Source organism: Stegodyphus dumicola, chromosome 2 (assembly GCF_044657685.1).
Source record: "Stegodyphus dumicola isolate Sdum_Otavi_A_Nest chromosome 2, ASM4465768v1".
Taxonomy (NCBI): Eukaryota; Metazoa; Arthropoda; class Arachnida; order Araneae; family Eresidae; genus Stegodyphus; species Stegodyphus dumicola.
In genome coordinates, this window is record NC_140769.1 from 190,684,864 (window position 1) to 190,709,580 (window position 24,717).

The following is a 24,717-nucleotide window of genomic DNA, read 5'->3' on the forward strand; positions in this document are numbered from 1 at the left end:
GACAAAAAATACCGCCTTTTATAAAGTTCCACAGTTAAGTTTTGCCGCCCAATGAAAAAAGATCCAGCGTCAGAAGGCAACCAATCGCAAAATACCTTCAGCTACCCAGGCAAACAGAAGTGAAGACGCTAGTTGTCTGACGCAATACTTTCTTCCGCTTACAACAGTTGTCTGATGCAATACTTTCCTCCGCTTACAACAGTTGTCTGATGAAATCTGTTCCTCACCTTACAACACAAGTTAGCGAAAAAAATGAAACTGTCACCAAAGGAATCTGATGCAAATATCTAAATATTGCCATAACATAGTAAATAATTAATTCAATGTGACCTCGTCACATATCCACCCCTCGTTCGGAAAAAAAAAGGGTAAAAAAAGAAAAAAAAAAATTCCTATGTACTCGAAGAACATTCCTAGTGTTAAGAGGGAGCCTCATATCAACACATGCCAATTCATGTGAAAGTGCTGGTTAAAAATACATATATTACACACAAATTGCTATTTACATAATAAATAAAAGTACATAGTATACAAATGCCAGACAAATAACATAATCAAATGCGCTATAAATAAACATACAATTTCTAACATATTGAAACATGGAGATCACTTGGTTACATTGCTATCGTTTAACACCAAAGTATATGGATAATTGTGCAAAGAATCCAATTTTACACTGTTGGCACAGATGATTAAAGTTCAATTGATAGTCTTCTGTGCATCACGCACAGTAATCGAAGCATTCATTTTAAAAGTCCATGAAAAATGTTAGAGTCCATAATATCAAAAAGTCTATAAATTTAGCATAATTACCGTACTGAGTATTCAGGCACTGTCTCCAACACGTGTACTCAGTAATAAGTGATATAATCATTGCGCATTCACATAATTTGTCCAAAATATTGAAGAACCAGGCACATAATTGATAATAAGTGTGCGTTAAATAAGTACACAGTCCACAAAAGTAGTCGAGATGTCAAACAATTTGAACATTGTTCATATAGTTCATAACCTACATTCTGTTCTATTTGCACAGAATTCAGCATTTAAGAGGATATATGGATACACAAACACAGAAATATCATGTGTAAACAAAGTTAACTTGCAAGACATAAGACAGTTGTGGTGGTAAATGCATTAACAGTGAGTCCTCAAAGGCACAGTAATAGAATATCATGACATACAATACTTCTCATGCTATACAACAAACAAAATTCACATACCACCTTTTGATGCAAAACATGTTTCATGCTATATAAAGTTCCACAGTTAAGTTTTGCCGCCCAATGAAAAAAGATCCAGCGTCAGAAGGCAACCAATCGCAAAATACCTTCAGCTACCCAGGCAAACAGAAGTGAAGACGCTAGTTGTCTGACGCAATACTTTCTTCCGCTTACAACAGTTGTCTGATGCAATATTTTCCTCCGCTTACAACAGTTGTCTGATGAAATCTGTTCCTCACCTTAGAACACAAGTTGGCGAAAAAAATGAAACTGTCACCAAAGGAATCTGATGCAAATATCTAAATATTGCCATAACGTAGTAAATAATTAATTCAATGTGACCTCGTCACAACGCGTTAGTCTGAAACTCTGAGGCTCTCTCTCGAAGTCAGTGGAACTTTGACTTAAATACTAATCTTACTCATTTGCATTAAACATGATTCTAAAAACACATAGAAACATAGGTAGGAAAGTGTAAGCTGAAATTAGGAAGGACAAGAAAGTAGCTTTAACTAAAATTATCTATTAGAAACTTAAGATAAACCTTACAAAGTATTCTTGTAGCTGTGTGATTTTATAAATCAGTGACATTTTACGTTCTAAAGTGACATTTTACGTTCTTTCTTCTTAGATTTTCAGATTTACAACTTTTAATGACAACAATATGCTGAAATATTAACTACACTAAAATGCATTAAATACACTGAAATACCAAAAAAACTGGTACAGTCAAAAGTCGTTAATCCGGACTCGTCGGGACTTCGGCGATTCCGGATTATAGATCATCAGTTTAAATCTGGTAAGATGGCATGAAGAAATTACAAAATTAAAAATATGAAACCGTAATTTATGAAATAAAGAACAAGTATGATCTAAAGGGTATCAAAATTTACAAAAAGAAAAAGCTTAATATTTATTTGTTTACTTTATTAAACATTTCTTTCAATTAAGTTGCTTCATTTCATGTGATAATACTTTCTCTTTAATTCTATTAAACAGACATAATTTCTTGTTTAGTGACAAAGTTCCGCTGTTCAAGTCCTATAATTGCTGTGTCGAGAATACCGACTAATTTGGCAATCGAAATTTTTTCAATTTTAATACCCTCTGTGTCACTTTCTTCACTATCGGAAGCGAATTATAATGACGAGGAACTTGTTTTAAATCATATCAAAGACGGAGTACATTGAGATGAAATACTACATTTAGTAAGGAATTATAAGCCAAGTAAAATAAAAACATCTGCTCTGAAGATAAGGATAGTGCTGACAGATCAACTTCCAATTCATTGTGCGCCGTGGCGTTCCCCCTGCTGAGCAGCGAGAAATTGATAAACAGATTTCGGATTTCGAAACATACTTTCGCTTCAGATCCTTTACATATTAGCAAATATATATCGGAAATTCTATTTGATATAATCGAAAGTTCAAGCTTACTTTTATATAATTGCTCTAACAGTCTGCAAAAAATAATAAGCCGGATCCATTTCGAAGATTAAGGAACAACGCAATCTGCAACAGTAACTGAATGAGATAATTTTAGCTTAGCTTATACCATCCGTTATACATTAAACACGCATGCATAGACGCATATTCGCAGCCGTAAAGGTCTTACGCGCACACGTAAACGCCTATGCGCCTGCGTCAACATGACTCACGTGCAGAAAGTTTGTAGCTTTGAGGTCCGGATTATGGGTGTCCGTATTAACGATTTTTGACTGTATATCAGCATTCTTACTAAAGAAATTTACATTAAGTGTCAGAGATTTGAATTTCCCACCTCTATTAGATTTAGCAACACTTTGAATTATTCACAGCTATTCAGTCATTGCATGTCGTCAATTTTCATTTAAAGCCTTTCCTTCATCTTATATAACTCTGTGATTACTTAATGCAAGTAATTAATGACAGTGATTACTACTTAGTAAATAATATATATTAAAATACAATATATAATACTAGTATACTTAATAAATCGTATAATGCTTAGTAATTCTAGTTTAACTGTGCCAGCCTTGACCATGAGAACAAGCATGCATGCACAGTTCGGACCAATTTATTTCTGAACTAGGGTGGATGAATATGAATCGTGAAGTAGAGATTTTTTTCCGTGTTTATTTTCATTGCATTCAAAGCTCGGTGCCAAAAGACCACAGACTTAGGTAGAAAATTACTTTTAAGTAATGCAAGATAATATGCTGATTGTTATTTGTAATTAATTGTTTGATTGCTTTGTGTTTAATTTGTGCATTTATTTTATTTATTGGCAAATATATGAGTGTTTTCAAATTTTAATTTTTCTATATATATATTATATAATTTTAAGATAAAGAGTAATAAATAACTAGTACTGTAAAATAATTGTTGTTATAATTATTATATTTTATTATACAATTTTCATTATTATATTATCATTGCAATGAATTCAAATGTAATAATCATTAACTAATTATAATAATTTTATGATAATAAACAATTATCATAATTATACTATATTAATAATTACATATCTTTTTATCTTTGAGCTAAAATTTATGTACATTAATACAGATGAAAAAAAATTCTTAATCATTCACTGTGTTAACTTTGCGATTATAAGTGATTATAGTTACCTTAGTAATTATAAAAATTGATTGTTGTAACAGAACTATTTAAGTGTAATTGAACTATTTTATTCAATGTCATGAACTCATGAACTGTAACCGAACTATTTTATTTAAACGCGATCTCGTGGTGATATGAAAAAACGTCAGTCGACCTCCAGCCGCCATGATGATGGTTTACTATGTTATTCAAATGTTTGATGTTCCATTTGGTACATGTTTCATTTTGATGTATATTTCTTTTGTTTTTAACCGTTCCTGTGTGCTCTGTTAATAAATCCTTTTAAAGCTAGCCGGCATTAGTGTCTATTGAGGAACGGCTACATCACATTGGTGCCCAACTAAATTGAATCCAAAATGCTTAGAATTTGTGTTTGGCTTTAACAAGCCCTTAATCCCGAATTTAACTTTTAGTTGCTGGAGATTGGCTCAGTTTCTTTTCAGGTGTGGAATACTGGTCAAACATTCTGGAATTAAAATTGTTATGCCGTGCTGCTAGCACATCAAATCATCAACTGACACTTTCAACGGAAAAGATAAGTTTCGTTTACATTATCGTTTAATCTGAGTTTAAAGTTCTTTTAAACTGTTTATTTATTATAAGCTGCTTCTTAAAGCAAATGTAAATACTTTACTGAAATCTCATTTGTTGATACTGCATAAGACTATTAAACGAAAGCGCAAACGGCTTTCTGTTAATCAAACGTTATTTCTTGAACTGTAATTTGTTATTTTAAAATGTTAATGTGCATATTAAATTAATTTGTGGATAATATTGTTTCACTGAATACATGTTTTGATGTTAAAGTTTGAATATATTCATGGACATTGTTCGTTAGAATTTATTAGTTTCGATTCTGACTTACAGCAGCAGATGTTTTTCCCCCGCGGAATGTTTAGACTAGCGATGATTTATGATGTGTTTACGTCAAATCTTTTATTATTTTTATTTCCTTTGAGTGCTGTTGTTCCTCATTAAATGTTTTATTCTACATAAAATAAAATATTGTACTTGTTGATTTATCTTTGGACGAACATTTTGAGAAAATGATTATACAGTCAAAAGTCGTTAATTCGGACACCCATAATCCAGAATGATCTATAATCCGGACTTCAAAGCTAAAATCTTTCTGCGCATGCGCCGTGTTGAAGCATGCGCATAGGCGTTTTACGCGTGCTCACAAGACATTTACGACTGCACATATGCGTCTGCGCAAGCGCAGAATACATTTTAGCGTGCGCGTTTAATGTATAACGGACGGTATAAGCTAAAATTATCTAATTATCTATTTCAGTTAATGTTGATGATTGCGTTGTTCCTTAATCTTCGAATTGGATCCGGCTTATTATTTTTTGCAGACTGTAAGAGCAATTTTATAAAAGTAAGCTTGAACTTTCGATTATGTCAAATAGAATTTCCGATTCTGGAACTACCAAAGAATCTACAAAGCAAAAGCATGTTTCAATGTCCATCAAACAAAAAGTGCTGGAGTGCTGGAGCTCCCAAAGGATCTAGAAAACGAAAGTAGGTTTCAATGTCCATCAAACAAAAAACGAATTGCTACAAAAAATGGATAAAGGCATATCCTTTGTTTATCTAACCATTCCGAAATCTGTTTATCAATTTCACGCTGCTCTGCTCGGGGGGGGACGCCGCGGCACACAATGAACTGGAAGTTGATCTGTCAGCACTATCGTTATCTTCAGGGCAGATGTTTTTATTTTATTCGGCTTATAATTCCTTACTAAATGTAGTATTTAATCTCGATGTACTCCGTCTTTGATATGATTTAAATCAAATTCCTCGTCATTATAAATATCACGAATACAAATCAAATAGTTTCCTGGTTGCAATTTTCTAATTTCGGCTATGCGTAAGGTATGCTTTCGCATGCGCGCGTTGAAAGAAATGTTTAATAAAATAAACAAATAAATATTAAGCTTCTTTTTTTGTAAATTTTGATACCCTTTAGATCATAATTGCTCATTATTTTATAAATTACGGTTTCATATTTTTAATTTTATAATTTCTGCATGCCATCTTATCAGATTTAAACTGATGATCTATAATCCGGAAAAATCGATAATCCGGAATTGCCGAAGTCCCGACGAGTCCGGATTAAAGACTTTTAACTGTAGTATATTATTTTAAGAAAATACGATTGTTTTCCTTTAATGAATGCGTGTCTTGAAAAATATTTCTTGAAGCGAAAGAAAATAATTATGAATAAAATCGAATGACCATTTAATTAAAGTAAAAGAGTTACTAAGTGTGTATTGCTTAATTAATTTTGTTAAGATTAAGATTTCGAAGAATTCAGCTTAAATATAAAAGTTTATGGTAAGACATTTATGTATGTTTTGTATGTTTTGCTAAGTAGTAAACAATTTTTGAGCAATTTATTATATGTTATTATCTTGATACAAGTTGAATTTATGAGGGCATTTTATGATATTTTTATGACTCAGAAATAATAAACTTTGGGAGTATTATTGTTTACATTTGTACATGCTGTTTAATAGGGGTATATACATTTTACTTAAAGGTATAATTATTAATTCTAAAATACTGTATTGTGAATAAAATCGAAATAACAACAAAATCGACTTCATCTTCCCCCCCCCCCGACCTCTCATATAATTATGGCTTACCTTGCCAAAGCACGAAAAGAGGATTTAAAAACTCTCGCTACAGAACTGGGTTTCACTGTAAACGACACTATGCAAGCAATAGATCTTAAAGATCTTATCGTCAATTCTGACACTTATGATAAGGCTTTTACCAGGAATCTTCTGGAAACTTTAATCGAAACTAGACAAAAAAAACAACGTGAAAGGAACGATCTAGAGACACGTCAAAGAAAAGAACAAGAACTTTTATTAGAATTGGAATGTTTAAAATTAAACCTGGCAGCTGCTAGCTCAAATCCTAACTATGCCGCCTTTGCTTCAACTGCAGCTATTGAAACAAATATTCAAAACCTAATCCCTAAATTTACAGGAACTTCTGACATTGCAACCTACCTGCAAATTTTTGAAAGACAATGTGACAAAGTTAATATAAAACAAATAGATTACATCACTCATCTCCTACGTCTTCTGCCTATAGACATTTCGCAAATTATTTTAAGAGAACCAAAAGACAAATTAGAAGATTATTCTTACATCAAGAAGATTCTGCTACAAAGATTCAAATTAAATGCTGAATCATTTCGAATTAAACTTACCACACACAAAAAACACCCTGGGCCCTTATGGAAAGATTTTGCTTACGAATTAAACAATTATCTCGAAGAGTGGCTTCATAGTCTCGATGTTACAGACTTTGAATCACTCAAAGACTTGGTCCTGATGGATCGCATAAAAGAAGAGTCAGTAGTGATGTTAAGGAGCATTTTATTGATTAAAAATAAAAATAAAGAGTTCATCTGAATTAGTACAGAAATTGGATGATTATGAAGCTGTACGTGTTAAAAATACGAACTATAAAACTCAACTTCCTGGCAGGCGGAACTATTCTTACAAACCGACTAATCCATCCAAACACAAAGTAGAAAATCGAACAAGTGACGTACAGGGAACTCATAAAACATTTTCAAATCGTGGTCAGCAACAAACAGAGGGAAAGCGACCTCCTTTAACATGCTATGGGTGCGGAAAAACTGGTTTTATCAAGTCTAAATGTCCAGACTGTAACCCCCCAAAGACTTCAATTTCATCAAATTTTGGCACTATCCAAATCCAATCCTGTTTATCTTCCACTCGGACTGCTGTATTTCGAATTAGTATTGGTGGTGTTTCTAGTACAGCTTTCGCCGACAGTGGTGCTAGTCACTCAATCGCAAGTGAATCCCTCTATCATATTCTGCAGAAACAAGATGCAGTATTTAAAAAGACAACACTACAGGTGTCTTTCGCTGATGGTTTGGTATCTGAAAAAAAGGTACTTCGCACCGAACAAATTATTCTTCTCGAAGGCAGAGAGTTCAAAACTCTGCTCCTTGTGTTGCCTGATGCCAAAAATAACTCGACTCTGTTAGGAATTGACTTCCTTCAAAAAGCTAAAATTGTTTTAAATCTTGCTGAAAATAAGTGGAACTTTTGTGATGAACCTCGAAGAAAATATAGCTTCGTGAAACCTCATCAATCCCAAGTACTGGAAGAAACCCCAGTTGTTGTAAACCACTGCTGACTACGAGAAAATGAAGGACAGCAATTAACTACAGCCCAACGGCTTGCAACTGATGCATTGCTTAACAAATATCACACTGTCTTCAAAGTAGGGGGAGAAGCCACTCCATTCATTGAACATCATATTAATACAAGAAACAGCCCCCCCTGTTTCAGTCCCTCCATATCGGATGAGCCCAAGTAAGAAAGAACTGTTGGAAAAGGAACTTGATTCCCTTCTAAAACAAAGTATCATAAAAGAATGTGAAAGCCCCTATGCCTCTCCTGTGGTTCTGATTCCCAAGGCGGATGGAAAAGTACGGTTATGCATTGATTATCGCAACCTAAATGCTCAGACCGTTCCAGACACTTATCCTTTGCCATGTATAGATGATTTGTTGAGTGAAGCAAAACCAACACCTTATATGTCAACTATTGACTTGAGATCCGGTTATCATCAGGTGAAAGTAGCTGAAAAAGATCAAACTAAGACTGCTTTTGTTTGCCCTTTAGGTACATATAAATTTACCCGAATGCCCTTCGGATTGAGAAACGCTCCTGCCACTTTTTCTAGATTGATAGATAAGTTCCATTCTGGACTTAATAATGTGTTTGCTTTGTCATATTTAGATGATATCATCGTGCTGTCATCTAGCTTCGAAAAGCACCTTTCTGACTTAGAACAAGTTTTCCAACGTCTATCGTTATTCAAGCTCAATGCTAACCGGAAGAAATGCCACTTCTGTTGTGAAAAAGTAAAATATTTTGGCCATTACATTACTAAGCATGGTATAGCTGTTGATCCACACAAGACTGCTGCCATTGCAGAAATGCCATCACCGAAAACTGTTAAGCAAGTGCAATCGTTCGTACAAACATGTTCCTGGTATCGTCGATATATTCCAAATTTTTCTCAAATAGCCAAACCGTTAACGGATTTAACAAAGAAGAAAGCACTGTGGAAGTGGGAAGCAGAACAAAAAAATGCTTTCCAAGAGCTGAAATCCAAATTAATTAGTCCGCCGATTCTTAAGCAAGCTGATGGAACGAAGCCTTTTATCATTCGCACAGATGTTAGCAATGTAGCCATTGGAGCAGTGTTACTACAAGGGGAGAAAAATGAAGAACACCCCATAGAATATGCCAGCCGCTTGCTGACCATTGAACGAAACTATTCACCATAGAAAAAGAAGCGTTAGCAGTAGTATGGGCACTCAACAAATTTAGAGGATATGTTAAAAGCCAGTCTATCACAATCACCTCCGACCACCAACCATTAAAGTGGCTGATTTCTTTAAAGTCACCAACTGGTAGGCTCACAAGATGGGCATTACAAATCCAATCCTACAATCTGACTGTCACTCCTGGACGATTGAACTTTATTGCTGATCTATTGTCTCGTCCTATTTGTGAACACTCAAGTACAGATTCTTGTCAAGTCTGTGCTGTCTCTGTCAAAATCCCTACTATTAGCCCTGCAGAATTAAGACAATCACAGCTAGAAAATGATGATCTTCGGAAGATCATTGAAACTTTTGAGAGTCCAGAGAAAGAAGCAGACTGTGCAACTTGGACTGGAAGAGGCTACGTTATGAACAGAGGAGTTTTGTACCGATATTCCCCTGATTCAGAAGAGGAAGAAGCTCAACTAGTTATACCTCAAGAAAGAAAAGCGGAAATCTTGAAAGAATATCACGATTTGCCAACGGCTGGTCACTATGGATCTGAAGGAACATTTTATCGAATAGCAAAAAGATACTACTGGGTTGGAATGAGAAAGGATATAGCAGAATATGTCAAAAGCTGTCGAATGCTGTCGTTATAAAGCCACTAATCAAAAGCCATCTGGCTTACTTCAAACTCCAGTCTATGCTCAACGTTTTGAGACCTTGTCAACTGATCTTTTCGGTCCCCTTCCTGAAACACCGTCTGGTGAAAAATTGATTTTTATTGTGCAGGACTGTGCCATGAAGTGGACAGAACTATTTTCTTTAAAGGAAGCCACGGCCAGAGAATGTGCCACTATTCTTTTGGAGGAAGTCGCCCTTCGATTTGGGTTACCAAGGAAAATAATAAGTGATAATGGTACCCAGTTTACTAGTTTTAATAATGGTACCCAGTTTACCAGTTTACTTACCTGCAACAACTATGCTATATCTTGAACAATGATCAAAGTCTTACTCCTGTGTATCACCCACAATCTAACCCAGTTGAAAGGAAGAATACAGATCTGAAACTACGTTTAGCAATACTTGTTGGTAACGACCATCAGTCATAGAAGGATAAACTGCCATTAATAAGGTTTGCTTTGAATACATCCAAATGTGATTCAACTGGACATTCTGCTGCTTTTCTTCAATTTGCACAAGAGTTACGAACCTTAGATGATGTAAAGCATGATATAAAAGCCGTAATTGAGAACGATAATTTTGTTCCCGAAATTACTCCATATTTGAAACGTTTTGCAAGAAATGTACAACAGGTACGAGAAAGAGTCGAATTGCATCAAGATAAACAGAAACGTTATGCTGACAGAAAACGAAGAGAAACACCGAAATTCGTTCCTGGAGATAAAGTTTGGGTCACCCTCCACACAATCAGCAAAGGTCCACTGAAGAAAACTGCTAAATTCATGCCGAAGAGAGATGGTCCTTATGTGATAGTGACTACAAGATCTCCAACCACTTATGATATTACCGATCCTCATGAACCAGACAAAATTCTCGGCAAGTATCATGTTTCAGCCTTGAAACCATATCAAGATCAAAATAAGTTTCAGAACTCAGCTCGTGTAACCCCAGTGGTTCCCTTAAAGAAAAGAGGACGCCCGAAACGTGTAATACCACCCGAATCTGCACCTGTTGCACAAGATGCTGGTGATGCTAAATCTACTGCTAGTCAAACTGGAGCCCATTCATCTGATTCTCCGCCCGCTGCACAAAGTAGACAAATGTCAGTTCCTGACTTCTTGCTGAGACATCTACGAAGTCAGAGGGGTAGGATGTAACAGAACTATTTAAGTGTAATTGAACTATTTTATTCAACGCCATGAACTCATGAACTGTAACCGAACTATTTTATTTAAACGCCATCTCGTGGCGATATGAAAAAAACGTCAGTCGACCTCCAGCCACCATGATGATAGCTTACTATGTTATGTTATTCTCAATGTTTGATGTTCCATTTGGTATATGTTTCATTTTTATGTATATTTCTTTTGCTTGTAACCGTTCCTGTGTGCTCTGTTAATAAATCCTTTTAAAGCTAGCCGGAATTAGTGTCTATTGAGGAACAGCTACATCACATTGTTATATTTCTTTATGATTTTTGCATTAAAATCTACATGCGTTATGAAACATATTTGGATTTAGTGGTGGGAAAAAATGAAAAAAGTTCTTTTATAAAAGATCATAATACTGATAAATGTGCTGTTAAATCTACTACAATCAGGGAAGATTGTGCCCAAATGGGGAGGAAACCTACAGACCCCTTTTTTTTAAGCAACCACTCCCCAAAATGCTTCATTAAAAAATGTAATTCTATTATTTTCAGTGATTGTATTTAAAAAATGAAATGAAATGTGCACTATTCACATAAAATTTATATATTATGAAACACAGATTTTTCGACATTTTTTATTTCTAAGGTTGCAAATCGGTGCAAATCTTCACATTTATATCTGCGAATATAAAACAAAGTCACAAAAGGCAATTGAAAACAACACCAGTTGATGACTTGGGACTTTCCCTCTTTCCTACCACTAGGACAAACTTTCATGTGACCCCTCTCACGTTGCAGCATGTAATTAACACTTGTTTTGGAGATTCTAAGTATTTCGGCAGTATGCCAGCTAGGGTTGCATTTGGCATAGTAAATTTTTCATAGGAGCATAGAATGCAGGGCTCTGGACTGCACAAATATAAGCTACATTCTGCAGGCAGTGAACATTGTACTTTCTCTGGAGTGGCCTATATTTGTTCTTGTACAGTATCTGTTTCCCAGCTACATTGCATCCCAATTGTGTAAAATAACATTGAGGTCTGATTATATAAAATTGCCTTCACAAGATTTTGAATTCAATTAAGTTTTCCTCTAATCATAATTTGTCATCACGAGACTTATATGACTGTACATTGTCCTGTTTGAAGTTGCAAAACTTGCAATATATGCTTAATAACAGTTTTAAATACCCTTGGTTTTTCAGTTGATAAATTAAAAATAGCTTTAATTAAAACTTATGATATTACCATCAAGCTGAAGAGTTAATCAGTCCTTTATAAGCTTGAAAACTTGACCTATTTTTTGCATCTTTGTGAATGTATATCTTTTACCGGGCATATATTTCAAAACAAATCAATTTCATCAACACTGAAAATTTGTTAGGGTTCATAATCAGCATTAAATCAAGTATTACAAATTTATGTGCTCCTTCTATATCTGAGCTAGTGTGTCTGTCACACAAATACCATGAAATGTTTGAACCAATGTGCTGTAACTAAAAAATTTTGGTGGTTACCAGCATAATCTTTAACAGTTTTGAATCAGTCAATGACATGCTTTTATTTAAATAAAAACTGGTGATAATTATACCCTCCTCCCAGTTATCCATGTATTTTTACATTTCATGGAATTGGTTCAGTTTGTCATTTAGTAATAACCACCATCTGCATAGAAGGAGAACCTATTGCCAGCATTGTAAATTCTTTGACCTTTAAAATTATTCATACTGTATTATGAACTAACTTCAAATCACATGCAGTCGCACTGATTTTTTTTCCGTTCTTGTATTGTTTCATTGCTTTCATTTTCATGTCTAAATTAATCGTCTTTCTTTAGCTTTTTGGTTGCTAGACTTTTATATATTAAGTAATCACAAAATTGTATAAACATGAAAGAAAAGATGTGCATGAAAATGGTGTAAGCTTTAAGCAATGTGTGGTGTTGAAAATTCATATCTCTGACACTTTATAAATTTTTTTGGTTAAAATTGTTGGTAGAAAATGCTGTTGCAGTAATGATCATAAAGTTGGTCAGAAATAAGTTGATGATACTTTTACTGATTTTCAACTATTGAAGTTGCTTGGAGAAATGTTTTCAATAGCTAAATAATAGCAATCTTGTGGCACATTTGAAAAATATGCAGTGTATTGGATTAAACAAAGGATTGTGTTAGGATTAATAAAATTTTCATGTCTGTTAATTATGTTTTATTTTTAGCATTACAATAAAACTTTAAAAAAAAAAAAAAAATGGGGAAAATGATTGTTTAGCAAAGATTATAAATAGATCTACTTTTACAGATTTTACTATAAACTACAGAGGGTGTTTACACATTTTTATAGTGATTTTGGGGCCATTTAATGAATGTTTAAAATGTAAAGATTATTTGTTTTAATGTTTGATCTGATAGCCTTTTTCTTCTGCGCTGTTAAGTCTGCATTGTGATTTCTATGACAAAAGGTCTTTTCCTAAAATTTTCAGTTTTAGTAATTTCCATTCCTCATCCACTACTCTCCAAAGCTTTTGAGTTGTGTGACTTTGCACTCAAAAAGAGCTCTTTTCAAGAGACCAAAGGCGCAATAGTCCATAGGTGAAATCTGAGAAGACTTTGCAGGAATGTATTGAAAAGATATACATGCAATACTTGTATCATTCTTCATTTTTTCAAGGAATGCAGTAGTACTTTTTGAAGGAAGCCTTATTGCTTTGTCTTGATGAAATTCACTCTTGAAAGTCATTAGGGGTAAAGAAATATGGAATAGGAATATTTCTCTGTGGGAAGCTCAAAACCATATCCTTTAATTCACAACTTGTTTACATCTGACATTTTGAAAAAAGGATGAATTGATGATATTTCTCATTTCAAATAAGTTGTTACCAAAAATTGTTATTCCAAAATATTTGCTTTTTTGTTTAATTCTTTATTGAAATCATTATAAAAATGTGTAAACACCCTCTGTGTGTTACTTAAATCATATTAATTTATTATATGGTAATTGATTACGTGGATTGCACCAAAAAAAAATTAAGAAAAGTTTTGCAGACGCTTACAAAAACCTATACATTATGTGTTCCCCCCCCCTCATAAATAACTTACCATTGTATTTTAAAGGGAAGTTTCTTAAACTCCTAGAAGAAGGGCATTTTCTAAGCTTAATTCTTACAGCTAATTTGTTTGACATACAGCAAATGTTTATTTATGATGCAAGTTATAGAAGCAATAGGTGATTATTATTTATATCTGAAATTATATAAATTCAGATCTCCTGCATGACTGTAACTTCAATATGCATATTAGAATATTTTAGTTACTAGTACAATATAATATTTTAGAGACTTTAATTCCTTATCTAGAGGGTGAGTCCAGAATATGTCTGTGCATTTGATTTTTATCTGTGATAGCTATGCTATGACTACAAGAAGTGAGATAATGCCATTGAAAAGTCAGTTCTTTTGGCTGAAGAACAGTATTAATCAGACATCTTTTGTTATTTCATATTGTTAATTGTTTTTATTGCTTTTGTAGTGCTGCTTGTTTTATCAGAAGGTTTTTCTTTCCTAGAAGCTTCCCATTGCAAGCAATTGGTTTTTTTTTTTTTTTTCTGCTTTCCCATTATTGATAGCAACAATATTGTAATTAGTAACATTCTGCCAGTTGAGAAACTTCTTTCTCTTTCCAGTCAAGAGATCATAAGATGCAGTCAGCTTGTAACTTGCTCTGCACATGAAGTGCTAATATAAGCTTGGAAATGTGACTCATATTTAAAATGCAAAAAATAAAATTTTAAGTTTACTAATAGTTCACCACTTCTCTGTATAATGTATAGTAACACACTGCATTTACTTCAAGCATGTAGCTATATTTCTGATTCACTTGTATTTTCTAGTTTAAAGTTTCATACATTTACTTTTACATAGTTAAGGATTTTCTTTTTATATGATCTAGTGCAAATATGTTAAGCACTGAGGGTCGCTGGAGAGCTGTTTATGAACAGAAAGGTATTGTTAAAGCTGTTAGTGAGTTAAGTGGACAACCAGTAGATGCTGAAAAAGCTCTCGATGCAGCCATTGAGGCAGGAGCTGAAGAAGTTCACACAAAAGAGGATGAAAATGATAAAACTTACCTTGAAGTAAGTGCTTAATTCCATGCATTTTCTAGAGCTGCTAAAAAATTAGATTTGAATTGAAAATTTTTGTAAATTTTCACCGTCTTATTATTTTTCACTAATACTTTTATTATTTTTTGGCTGTATTAGCTGTCTTTTCTTCTGTGTCAATTACTTTTCAGTGTTTTGATCATATAGAAAATTGTTATAAATGCCAGGTAACCTAAGCATTATTTGTACATGTCAAGAAATACCGATGTGAACAAATACATAAATAATATAATATATGTTTGTGTAAGATATATATGTGTATAGAAGTTTTCTTAAAAGTTAAAGAAAAGAAAAGAAAAAAAAAAAAAAAAAAAGGCTGTATACAGTGTCTGACCACCAGAATCATCCGACTTCAGCTAAACGACAGAAAATTATTCAGTATTTTCAAAGCTTTTTTTCTTTCACTGCTTATATAAAATAATTGAATTCTCAATTCCTTGGGATTCTACTCCTATATTTTTTTATAAAAATATTTAAGAAAAGGAAACAGTCATGAAGTTGGATTATTTGTATATTAATGAAATTAATAATAAATACATCAAGAAGTGCACTTTATGAAATAACTCAACATTTTAAAACTATTAACACTAATTAACTATGTACACTATAATACACTGTAGTCTGCTACATTTACTAACCAACAAAACTGATATAGTATGCAATAATAAGCAATGCATTAATTATTAGCTTATTGAATTTAAGTTAAAAAAGTATTCTTAGTAAATACATAACTTCTATAACAAACATTTCCGTCATTTAAATAAGTAATACTAAGCTTTCTAAAATAATATCAGAGCAATGCATACACTAGTACCAGTATTACACACACCTCATTACACTAGCTTTTAACGTTCACTTCCCATGCCAATACTTTGTAAACTTAAGTTTTTTTTACACTCAGTGTAGGTCTGCTACAATGCCCTCAATGGATGATCTCAGCATATTGCCCAGAGATGGCCATTTAGGACATCAAATTATTTCTTACAAAATTAGTGATTACAAATAACTATCTACAAGAAATACAGCTTATTGCACTTAAAACAATTACATTTACTAACCAACAAAACTAATATAGTATGCAATAATAAGCAATGTATTAGTTATTAGCTTATTGAATTTAAGTTAAAAAGGTATTCTTAGTAAATACATAACTTCTACAACAAACATTTCTGACATTTAAATGAGTAATACTAAGCTTCTAAAATAATATCAGATCAATTCATACAGTGATTTACATAAACTTAATAGCAGAATCAACATTGAAACTTTAAGTATTCAAAATGAATATTAACAAATATTAGATTATAATTAAAGTTTATAATTGTTCTCAATCTTTAACTTTCCACAGGTTAGGGTTGCACTGTTTATTAATAGGTCTCTTGAGTTCACCATTTTACAGTCTTTAATTTCATAACACAGGCTCTATTATCAGTATCTGGGTAAACGTCTACATTATGGCCCAGTTTTTATTTTAAAAGTGCTAAGTTATCTTCCTTAATTGTCAGTTCATTTATTTTAACATTTGTTAAAGTACAGTGCTGAATTAAATAATCTGTAGACCATTTCTTCCAAAATGACTGAGATATTTGTTTCCTACGGTTGTGAAGTGGTAGTTTAAAACTGCAGATATTTGGTTCAAGAAAAGCCTTTGGCACTTCCTATCAGGAAATGACCCAGTGTAATCATGGGAAAATCATCTGGATCATTTGAAACCACTGTTAATGGTCATGAGTTTCGACATGCTTCAATTTCTGCTGAATAAGTAGAAAATTCTTCAAACTGGAGAACTAGCTGCTCTTCTTGTGTAGATTCATAGCCTATGCTGCAGCTTCTCACATTCCACCAAAGTGTGGTACAGAAAGTGGATTGAAATTCCACTTAACTTTTTTTTTATCAGGTATCTAGCTACTTTAGAGTCAGAATGCCACGTCTTCAACTCTCTTTTGGCATTTATAAAATTGTTGCCATAATCATTGTATATTTCCTGTAGTCTTCCTTGTCTGAATGAATTATTTTAGAGCTGCTAAGAAGGAATGACATAATGTCTAGAGGTTTTGAGTGAACTGCCTTGGTACTAAAACACATGAAAACACAAACGTTGATCTTCACTGCTTAAACACTTTGTCATTTCTTTGGTTTAACTTGGAAAAGAACAGCAAATCCACTCTACATTTAAAAAAGTTTTTGCAGAATTCACAAGATCTCCCATTACTTGATATGACAGCTCGCTTCTGTGTCAACAGTATGCTACACATTTCCAAGTGGTCTTCTAATTAGCTTCTAAGCAGGTAACTATTTATCTCTTTGATTTTATGCATCTATGTTTTCCCGTGTGAATATTTTTATTGATAATGTCACATTAATAGTTCTCTATTTTAGTGAAAATTAAGGAGGATGACTTAGGATATTTTACATTCTGAGGTAGGCTAGTATTTCTTAGTCTTCCTTTAACACTGGAATACCCTCCTCATCTAAGAGAGGACTCTGTGGTTTTTCTTTTTTGAAAGTATTCACTTCTTCCCTAAATTCTTACACTTGTTTAATTGAGAATGAGCTACACAGGGTTCGTAGCGATCCTTATAAGTCCTTATATTTGAAAATAAAATATAAAGGCCCTTATAGGTGCTTACTTTTTCTTTAAAGCCCTTATTTTTTTTTTTTTTTTGCTTTTAGTGCTTATTTTATGCTTTTAGTGCTTCTTTTTTTTTTTAGTGCACACGCTATTTTTCCCGGTACCAAAGCCGAAACTAAATAAACAACTTTTCTTCCTAATATGGAATGTCAGATGGTGAATCATACTCCCGGAAATAGCTTTACCCCCTTTCTCTGCATTAACATAACTTTGGTGTGCACGACAGGTGCAAGAGTACAGACAGGTGCCCGTTGTTCTATTGGTCAAAGAATTGCGAAAGCAGTAGAAAATTCCGGTACATTCGGCATTCTTTTCCTTCCACCCAAATACTACACACATTTGAAATTCTATCAAGATCTTAAAAATTTGCATTCTCGTTCTGCATGGTCAGTTCACATTCGTGTTTATTATGATCGTTATGCTTATATTATGAGCATATGTATGAATGTTTATAATAACATAGTTGCAGTAACTGCTGAAGTATAGTAAACTTCCAAAAATGGTTGTGTTTTAACATAGATTAGCTTTCTTAAGAATAATATTCAGAATGGCTTAAATAAAGGGAAAGTAATCGAATAGTCAAAATAATTTCATTTTTTTGGCCAATACATTATACAGTACGAAGGTTGGGAGGTCTCCCCTTTCTCCGCAAAATCTCAAATATTGAAACTGTTACAGTTCATTGCAAAACAAGCAAGGGACCCCCCCCCCTTTTTTTTTTTTTTTTTTTTGTCGTCACTTTCCAATCTGGATAAAATAGGACTAAAAGTACTGCGGTCTACCAACCCAAGCGAAGAATGATTCTGTTCCGGAAATTTAACACCGTCTGTTGAAAATTAGAATGAAAAATACCCCAGTTATTTAGTTCTTTATTCTCCCAATATCGGCAGTTGTTGATTCCGATTGCATAATATCATGTAGGGAAGAATTACGGTGCACGTATTGCGCACTAACGTTTGCGATATTTTGCAGAGATAATTAATTTTGATGTTCAGTCTGAGATTTGTTTAGGAACACTTAAAAGAGTTTTACTGTGCTTGCTAAGCAGAATATTTTTTAGTTTCGTATAGTTTATTTTTATATGATGCACATATCAAAATGTCAAAAGCATTTATTTAGCTGAAAAATCTAAAGAGTGGCTACAGTCTACCTCCCCCCCTCCGCTCCTTCAAGTTACGCTCGACTGTCCGAATATTCGCCAATTTCCAAGTATGCGGGTTAGTTAAGCTTTTACTGTTAAAGGATGACAGCATGAAGCAAATTTCTGTCTTCTAATTTCAGAAATGTTCCTCTTTTTTACTTAAATTACTTTGCTTGCAATATCTGTTAAGGGAAAACTGATATACAATGAAAATTTAGAAAATGTTCAGAATTTAGATTTAAATTATTTAAATATCAATATGAGTGGGAAAATAAATTGTATTTATTATTAGGTTCCAAGCGAATACAAGAAATATGCCTTATTATTATTTATTTTCTCTATCTTGAACTGAAATTTCATCATTAAATCTCGTAATATAGTTTAGTTCATAGTTTTTTTTTCCTCTCATTGTAAACTAGTTCTTTAAATTGAACTATTATTTAAAATTAAAAACAAAAAAGTATTTATTTTTCATGGTTGAGGTAATGCTTATTCTCTCTTAATAAGTACTGCATTTCTCATATTTTAAATTACAAGTCTAATTTTTAAAGTTATGCAGTTGTGTATGATGTAATTAGAAAGGTGCTTATTTTTTTTCTTAAAATGTGCTTGAAAAGTGCTTATAGGTGCTTATTTTTTTAACTAAAATTTGGCTATGAACCCTGGCTACAGCTAGCTTTTTAATCTTGAGAAAACTTGATCTTGTTCTTGTCATTGATGACTGTGTAAAATTGTCAATAAATCTATGACACCATGCTGGAATTCATAAAAGTTTTGCCCAAGAAGAATATTTATGAAGCATTCCATCAATTACATAATATTTAATCACAGCAGTATGCAGAACATTTCTTTTCTTTTTTTTTTTTTTTTTTTTCTTTTTTTAAATTTCTGTTACCTCTGATGGTATATCCTTCATTGAATGCTAAGGAAAAAACTATCTTCTCTTTTCAGCCAATGTAGATCACACCTCTGATATTAATCTTCCAACTAACACAAACTTAATTAGTACAGGTGTGTCCTGAGTTGACACACCTGTACTAAATAAATAAGCAGGATCTGATTTTTCCTACACTTCAACTGGTCAGTTATCAACTAACTGTTTCCATTGTTTCAAGGAACCCTTTATTCAATACAAAACAATTAAGAGATCTATAGAATACACAAACTTATCAGTAAGACCCTTAACCTCTCCAAAATACTTTTTTTATTCGACCTTTTATGACTGCTGCCATGTCAATTTCATCAAAGAGGCTACTCTGCTTTTTGACTTGATAAATGACAACGAAATGTTGCCTTTATCATTTAAGTAATAACAATAGCACTTTAAGTAAGAAGAGACGCATCGCAAAATGTGTGTATTTTCATTTTTTAATTAAAGTTCTGGTAATATACAAATAAATTTCTTGGAACAAAAATATCCTTTATACATCTAGCTTGAATACCAGTTATTTCATTTGATTTTAAAGTCATCTGGCAAGTCATCATCCTAACCTATACAAAGCCTCTAAATTCCCACTTCAAGCCTAAGATCTTAAAGGAAAATCAGAAAAATTAGTAGCTTCTTAAAGTCCTTTCTGCACTTTCAGTGACCTTAGTTTCTCAGAATTAGTTTTTAGATTTTGCAAAATCAACGTTATTTAAAATCATCGCTTTGGAAACATCTTAAAAGACTTTTCGTCACTTCTCTCCCCCCCCCCCAGAATATAAATCATCTACATACAGTGAAGGGTTCAGCATCTCGATAGATTCAGGTTTATTTTTCCTGCATTGCTTTAAATGACTTTTTATTGTTGCACTTGAAATAAATGGTACATACATACAGATTATTCATTATTTAATAATAGATACTATTACTCATAATAATATCTTTTTTCTGTAGTATTGTTATAAATAGTATTGATTGCATTTATTTCAGCTGCATTATCAAATACAAAACAAACAGTCCTTTCCATTTTATGAATGGGCCAATATAATAATGATTTTTAGTTTACTACATTTTGGTATCATTCTTTGAAAACTTATATCACGCTAACAGTTTCTGATATATTGATATCTCTTGCTATTTAAGGAAATATATTGTCTCTGATGAATTATAATTTATTCTCTCTCACTTATCTTAAGATTTACTTGTGTTTTTGCTCTGAACAATGGACATAAAGTGACAAAAGAGTGCTATTCGTTCTGTTGTTTCTAAACTAGCAACAGAATTTTCTTTAAATTACTTATTAGATTAATTGTCTTAAAATCTGCTGTTATCAGAAAGAAGTGCTCTTCGCATTTATACTATAACATTTGCCAAACAAGACTTCGAGAAAGCTAAACATAGGTATACAAAAAAAAAAAAAAAAAAAAAAAGATACTCATGTAATGTGTGTACATTCATTACATTAATTCATCATAAACTTATGCCTCCTTTATGTATAAATTAAAAGAAATTAATGAAATTTTTACATTAAGATAAATTTCTGTTGTCAAAAAAAATTTTTTTTTCTGTGTTTTCCAGTTTTTATGTGCAGTAGAAGATCTTCATAAAGTTAAAAAAGAACTTGAAAAGAATTATGAAATAGAAGAAGCATATATTGGATATATACCATCTACAACTGTAAAATTATCTGAAGAAGATACGACTTTAGCAGATCATCTTTTGGAAGAACTTGGAGATTTGCAGGAAGTAGTTAGACTATATGAAAATGTACAGTAACATTTTATAAACTATAATAAAATACTTTATTCAAATGTCATGCAAATGTCAAATTATTTGAAACTTGCATATACACGCATATTAAAAAAATTGAAAGTAATGAACAAGGTGAAACTTTACGGAACATTGTTTAGGTACCAATATATAAATGTTTTAATTAGTTTTAGAAACTGGAAAATATCTAATAATTGCATTCCATTATTCACGATGAATTTCAGAGATCTCCATTCTGTAATATGTAATTAATGTCCTAGAGAGTGAGGAAAATACCTGTATTCATACTGTTTCAATGTCTATATCTGTCTACTAATTTAGCAGGCAATGAATGAGGGTTAATGTACTCTTCTTATCCAGCTCATGAGAATGATGTATATAATACTGTTTTCTGTGACTTTTTGTTTTTATCTCAGCTATTTATATATTCTTAATGCATACACATTTTAGCATCATGCATTATCTGATGGCATTTCCCAGTGTTATGCAATCAAAAACGTTGGGCAATGCATAATACTTTGCATTTTATGCAAAATTATTTTCTTCCAAGCTCTTATCCTGTAGCTTCGTAAATGCAATATCAACATCTTGCTAGGCAAGTGTCCATTGTTTTCACAATTCATTTGTAACTGTTTTAGGACTAAAGAAGAAAGTGCAATTCTAGTGTCTTTTTATTAGGGTAAGGAATATATTTCAAAATAAAACAAACTGTATTTTTTTATTTTAATGATTATTTTGGTTTAAAAGCATTTAAAACTGATAAAGCTAATTAATGAAAAAAAGCTTTTTAATCTGTATCATTTGAATGCTGATATTTACATATCCCATACTCTTACAATAATCTAAAATTATTTTATTATTTATTATCTGTTTTTTCGTTTTATGGATGTTTTTCCAATTAATTTTACATAATGAAAGATTTTGCACATTTGTCAGTAAAAATATCTGTTGTATCCATTCAAAGCTAAAAAAAAAAGCTTTAAAAGCGTTCAAAACTGATACATCTAATTAATGGAAAAACAATTTTTTTAATTTTTCAAATTTTGTCTGCCAAACATATATAAGCTTATCATTCTGTTGCTGATATCTACAAATTCCATACTCTTAATATAATCTGAAATTATAGTTGGTTTCTCATTTTGAAGTTGTTTTTCTAATTAATTTTATGTAAGGGAAGATTTTGCACATTTGTCGGCATAAACATCTTTCTTGTCCATTTAGCTCACAGCTGTTAAAATATGTCAAGATTTTGGCTGAGAAATCATATACAGTCAAAAGTCTTTAATCCGGACTCGTCGGGACTTGATTAAAGTTTGCTTCAGGATGAGTAAAGTTTTTGCTGATTATTCTTTTTTTCCCTACTCAAAATTATAACTGGTAATAGTCTCTCCTCTCTATTCTAAAAAACAGTAATGTTGTTCTGTAGTGTGTCAGTTTCTAAATCAAGCCGTATCGTATGACTTGCATAACATTGATAATGTGGCTAATAAGAAAACATGAATGTAAACCAATTCAAAAAGAAAGACAGACGTGTTAATTTTTTAAATACTATTCTTTTTTCCATAAATATATAAGAAATAATGTGAACAGAGTCAAAAAACATGTTTGACCATTTTCTTTTCAAATCACTTATGTCAAGAAATAATAATGTGAACAGAGGCAAAAATGCATTTCACCATTTTCTTTTCAGCTCTCCTACTTATGGCAGAAAATAAATAATATGCATAAAGGCATATGTTTGATCATTTTCAACTATGCTACTTTGCTTATGTCAGAAAATAAAAACAATAGGAATATTAAACATGTATAAGTCAAAAGAAAACAGGACTTTTGCTTAAATAAACAAATTTATTAAGTTTTATTTTTTATTATACATCTTTTTACATAATACAGTCAAAAGTCGTTAATCCAAACTCGTCAGGACTTCTGCGATTCCGGATTATCGATCATCAGTTTAAATCTGGTAAGATGGCATGCAGAAATTATATAATTAAAAATATGAAACTATAATTTATGAAATAAAGAACAATTATGATCTAAAGGGTATCAAAATTTACAAAAAAAAAAAAAAAAAAAAGCTTAATATTTATTTGTTTACTTTATTAAACATTTCCTTCAATGTTATTTTTAAGTTGCTACGTTTTATGTGATAATACTTTCTCTTTAATTCTATAAACAGACATAATTTCTTCTTCAGTTACTGTTCAGTGTCTGAAAGAGTTTTGCTTGGCAGCATTGTTTTACGCCAAGCAGAGTTTGGCTCTAATGTAACCCTAAAGTTATTTCGTTTTTGCCTTATTAGTATGTATGATTTTTGACTTGATGTAAGAGCATATGGTTGCTTGCTTTTAGCTAAGTTACATAGGTAACTATAAGCACATGCGTGTGCTAGTATTCAATAATGTTGTTTTTGTTAAAATAAATTTGTTATTGTTAATATTACAGTCCACTTACTGCAGTTAAGTTTTATTAAATACGTTGGAGCTATCTTCGGCAAGAACAGTTTGGTCACTTTAGCCGGAGAAGAATACGGCTACTACAGTCAAAAGTCGTTAATTCGGACACCCATAATCCGGAATGATCTATAATCCGGACCTCAAAGCTAAAATCTTTCTGCGCATGCGCCGCGTTGGCACATGCGCACAGGCGTTTTACGCGTGCGCGTAAGACTTTGACTACTGCGCATATGCGTGTGCGCAAGTGCAGAATACGTTTTCGCCTGCTCGTTTAATGTATAACGGTCGGTGTAAGCTAAAATTATCTAATTATCTATTTCAGTTAATGTTAATGATTGCGTTGTTCCTTATCTTCGAATTCGATCCGGCTTATTATTTTTTGCAGACTGTAAGAGCAATTTTATAAAAGTAAACTTGAACTTTCGATTATGTCAAATAGAATTTCCGATGCTGGAGCTCCCAAAGGATCTAGAAAACGAAAGTATGTTTCGATGTCCATCAAACAAAAAACGAATTGCTACAAAAAATGGATAAAGGCATATTCTTTGTTTATCTAACCGTTCCGAAATCTGTTTATCAATTTCACGCTGCTCTGCGGGGGGGGGGAAGACGTCGCGGCGCGCAATGAACTGGAAGTTGAT

The 24,717-nt window shown here is 32.5% G+C and overlaps 1 protein-coding gene across 1 annotated transcript in view; it reads left to right on the plus strand.

Annotated features, from left to right (window-relative positions):
* The window catches only part of LOC118200566 (translational activator of cytochrome c oxidase 1), a 46,297-nt gene extending 24,631 nt beyond the window's left edge, over positions 1–21,666 (plus strand). Inside the window, exons 4-5 of the mRNA XM_035372530.2 lie at positions 14,942–15,125; positions 21,429–21,666. Coding sequence (XP_035228421.2) covers positions 14,942–15,125; positions 21,429–21,626 — 382 coding nt within the window. The 3' untranslated portion in view covers positions 21,627–21,666. The remainder of the gene's footprint in view (positions 1–14,941; positions 15,126–21,428) is intronic.
* The last annotated feature ends 3,051 nt before the right edge of the window (positions 21,667–24,717 follow it).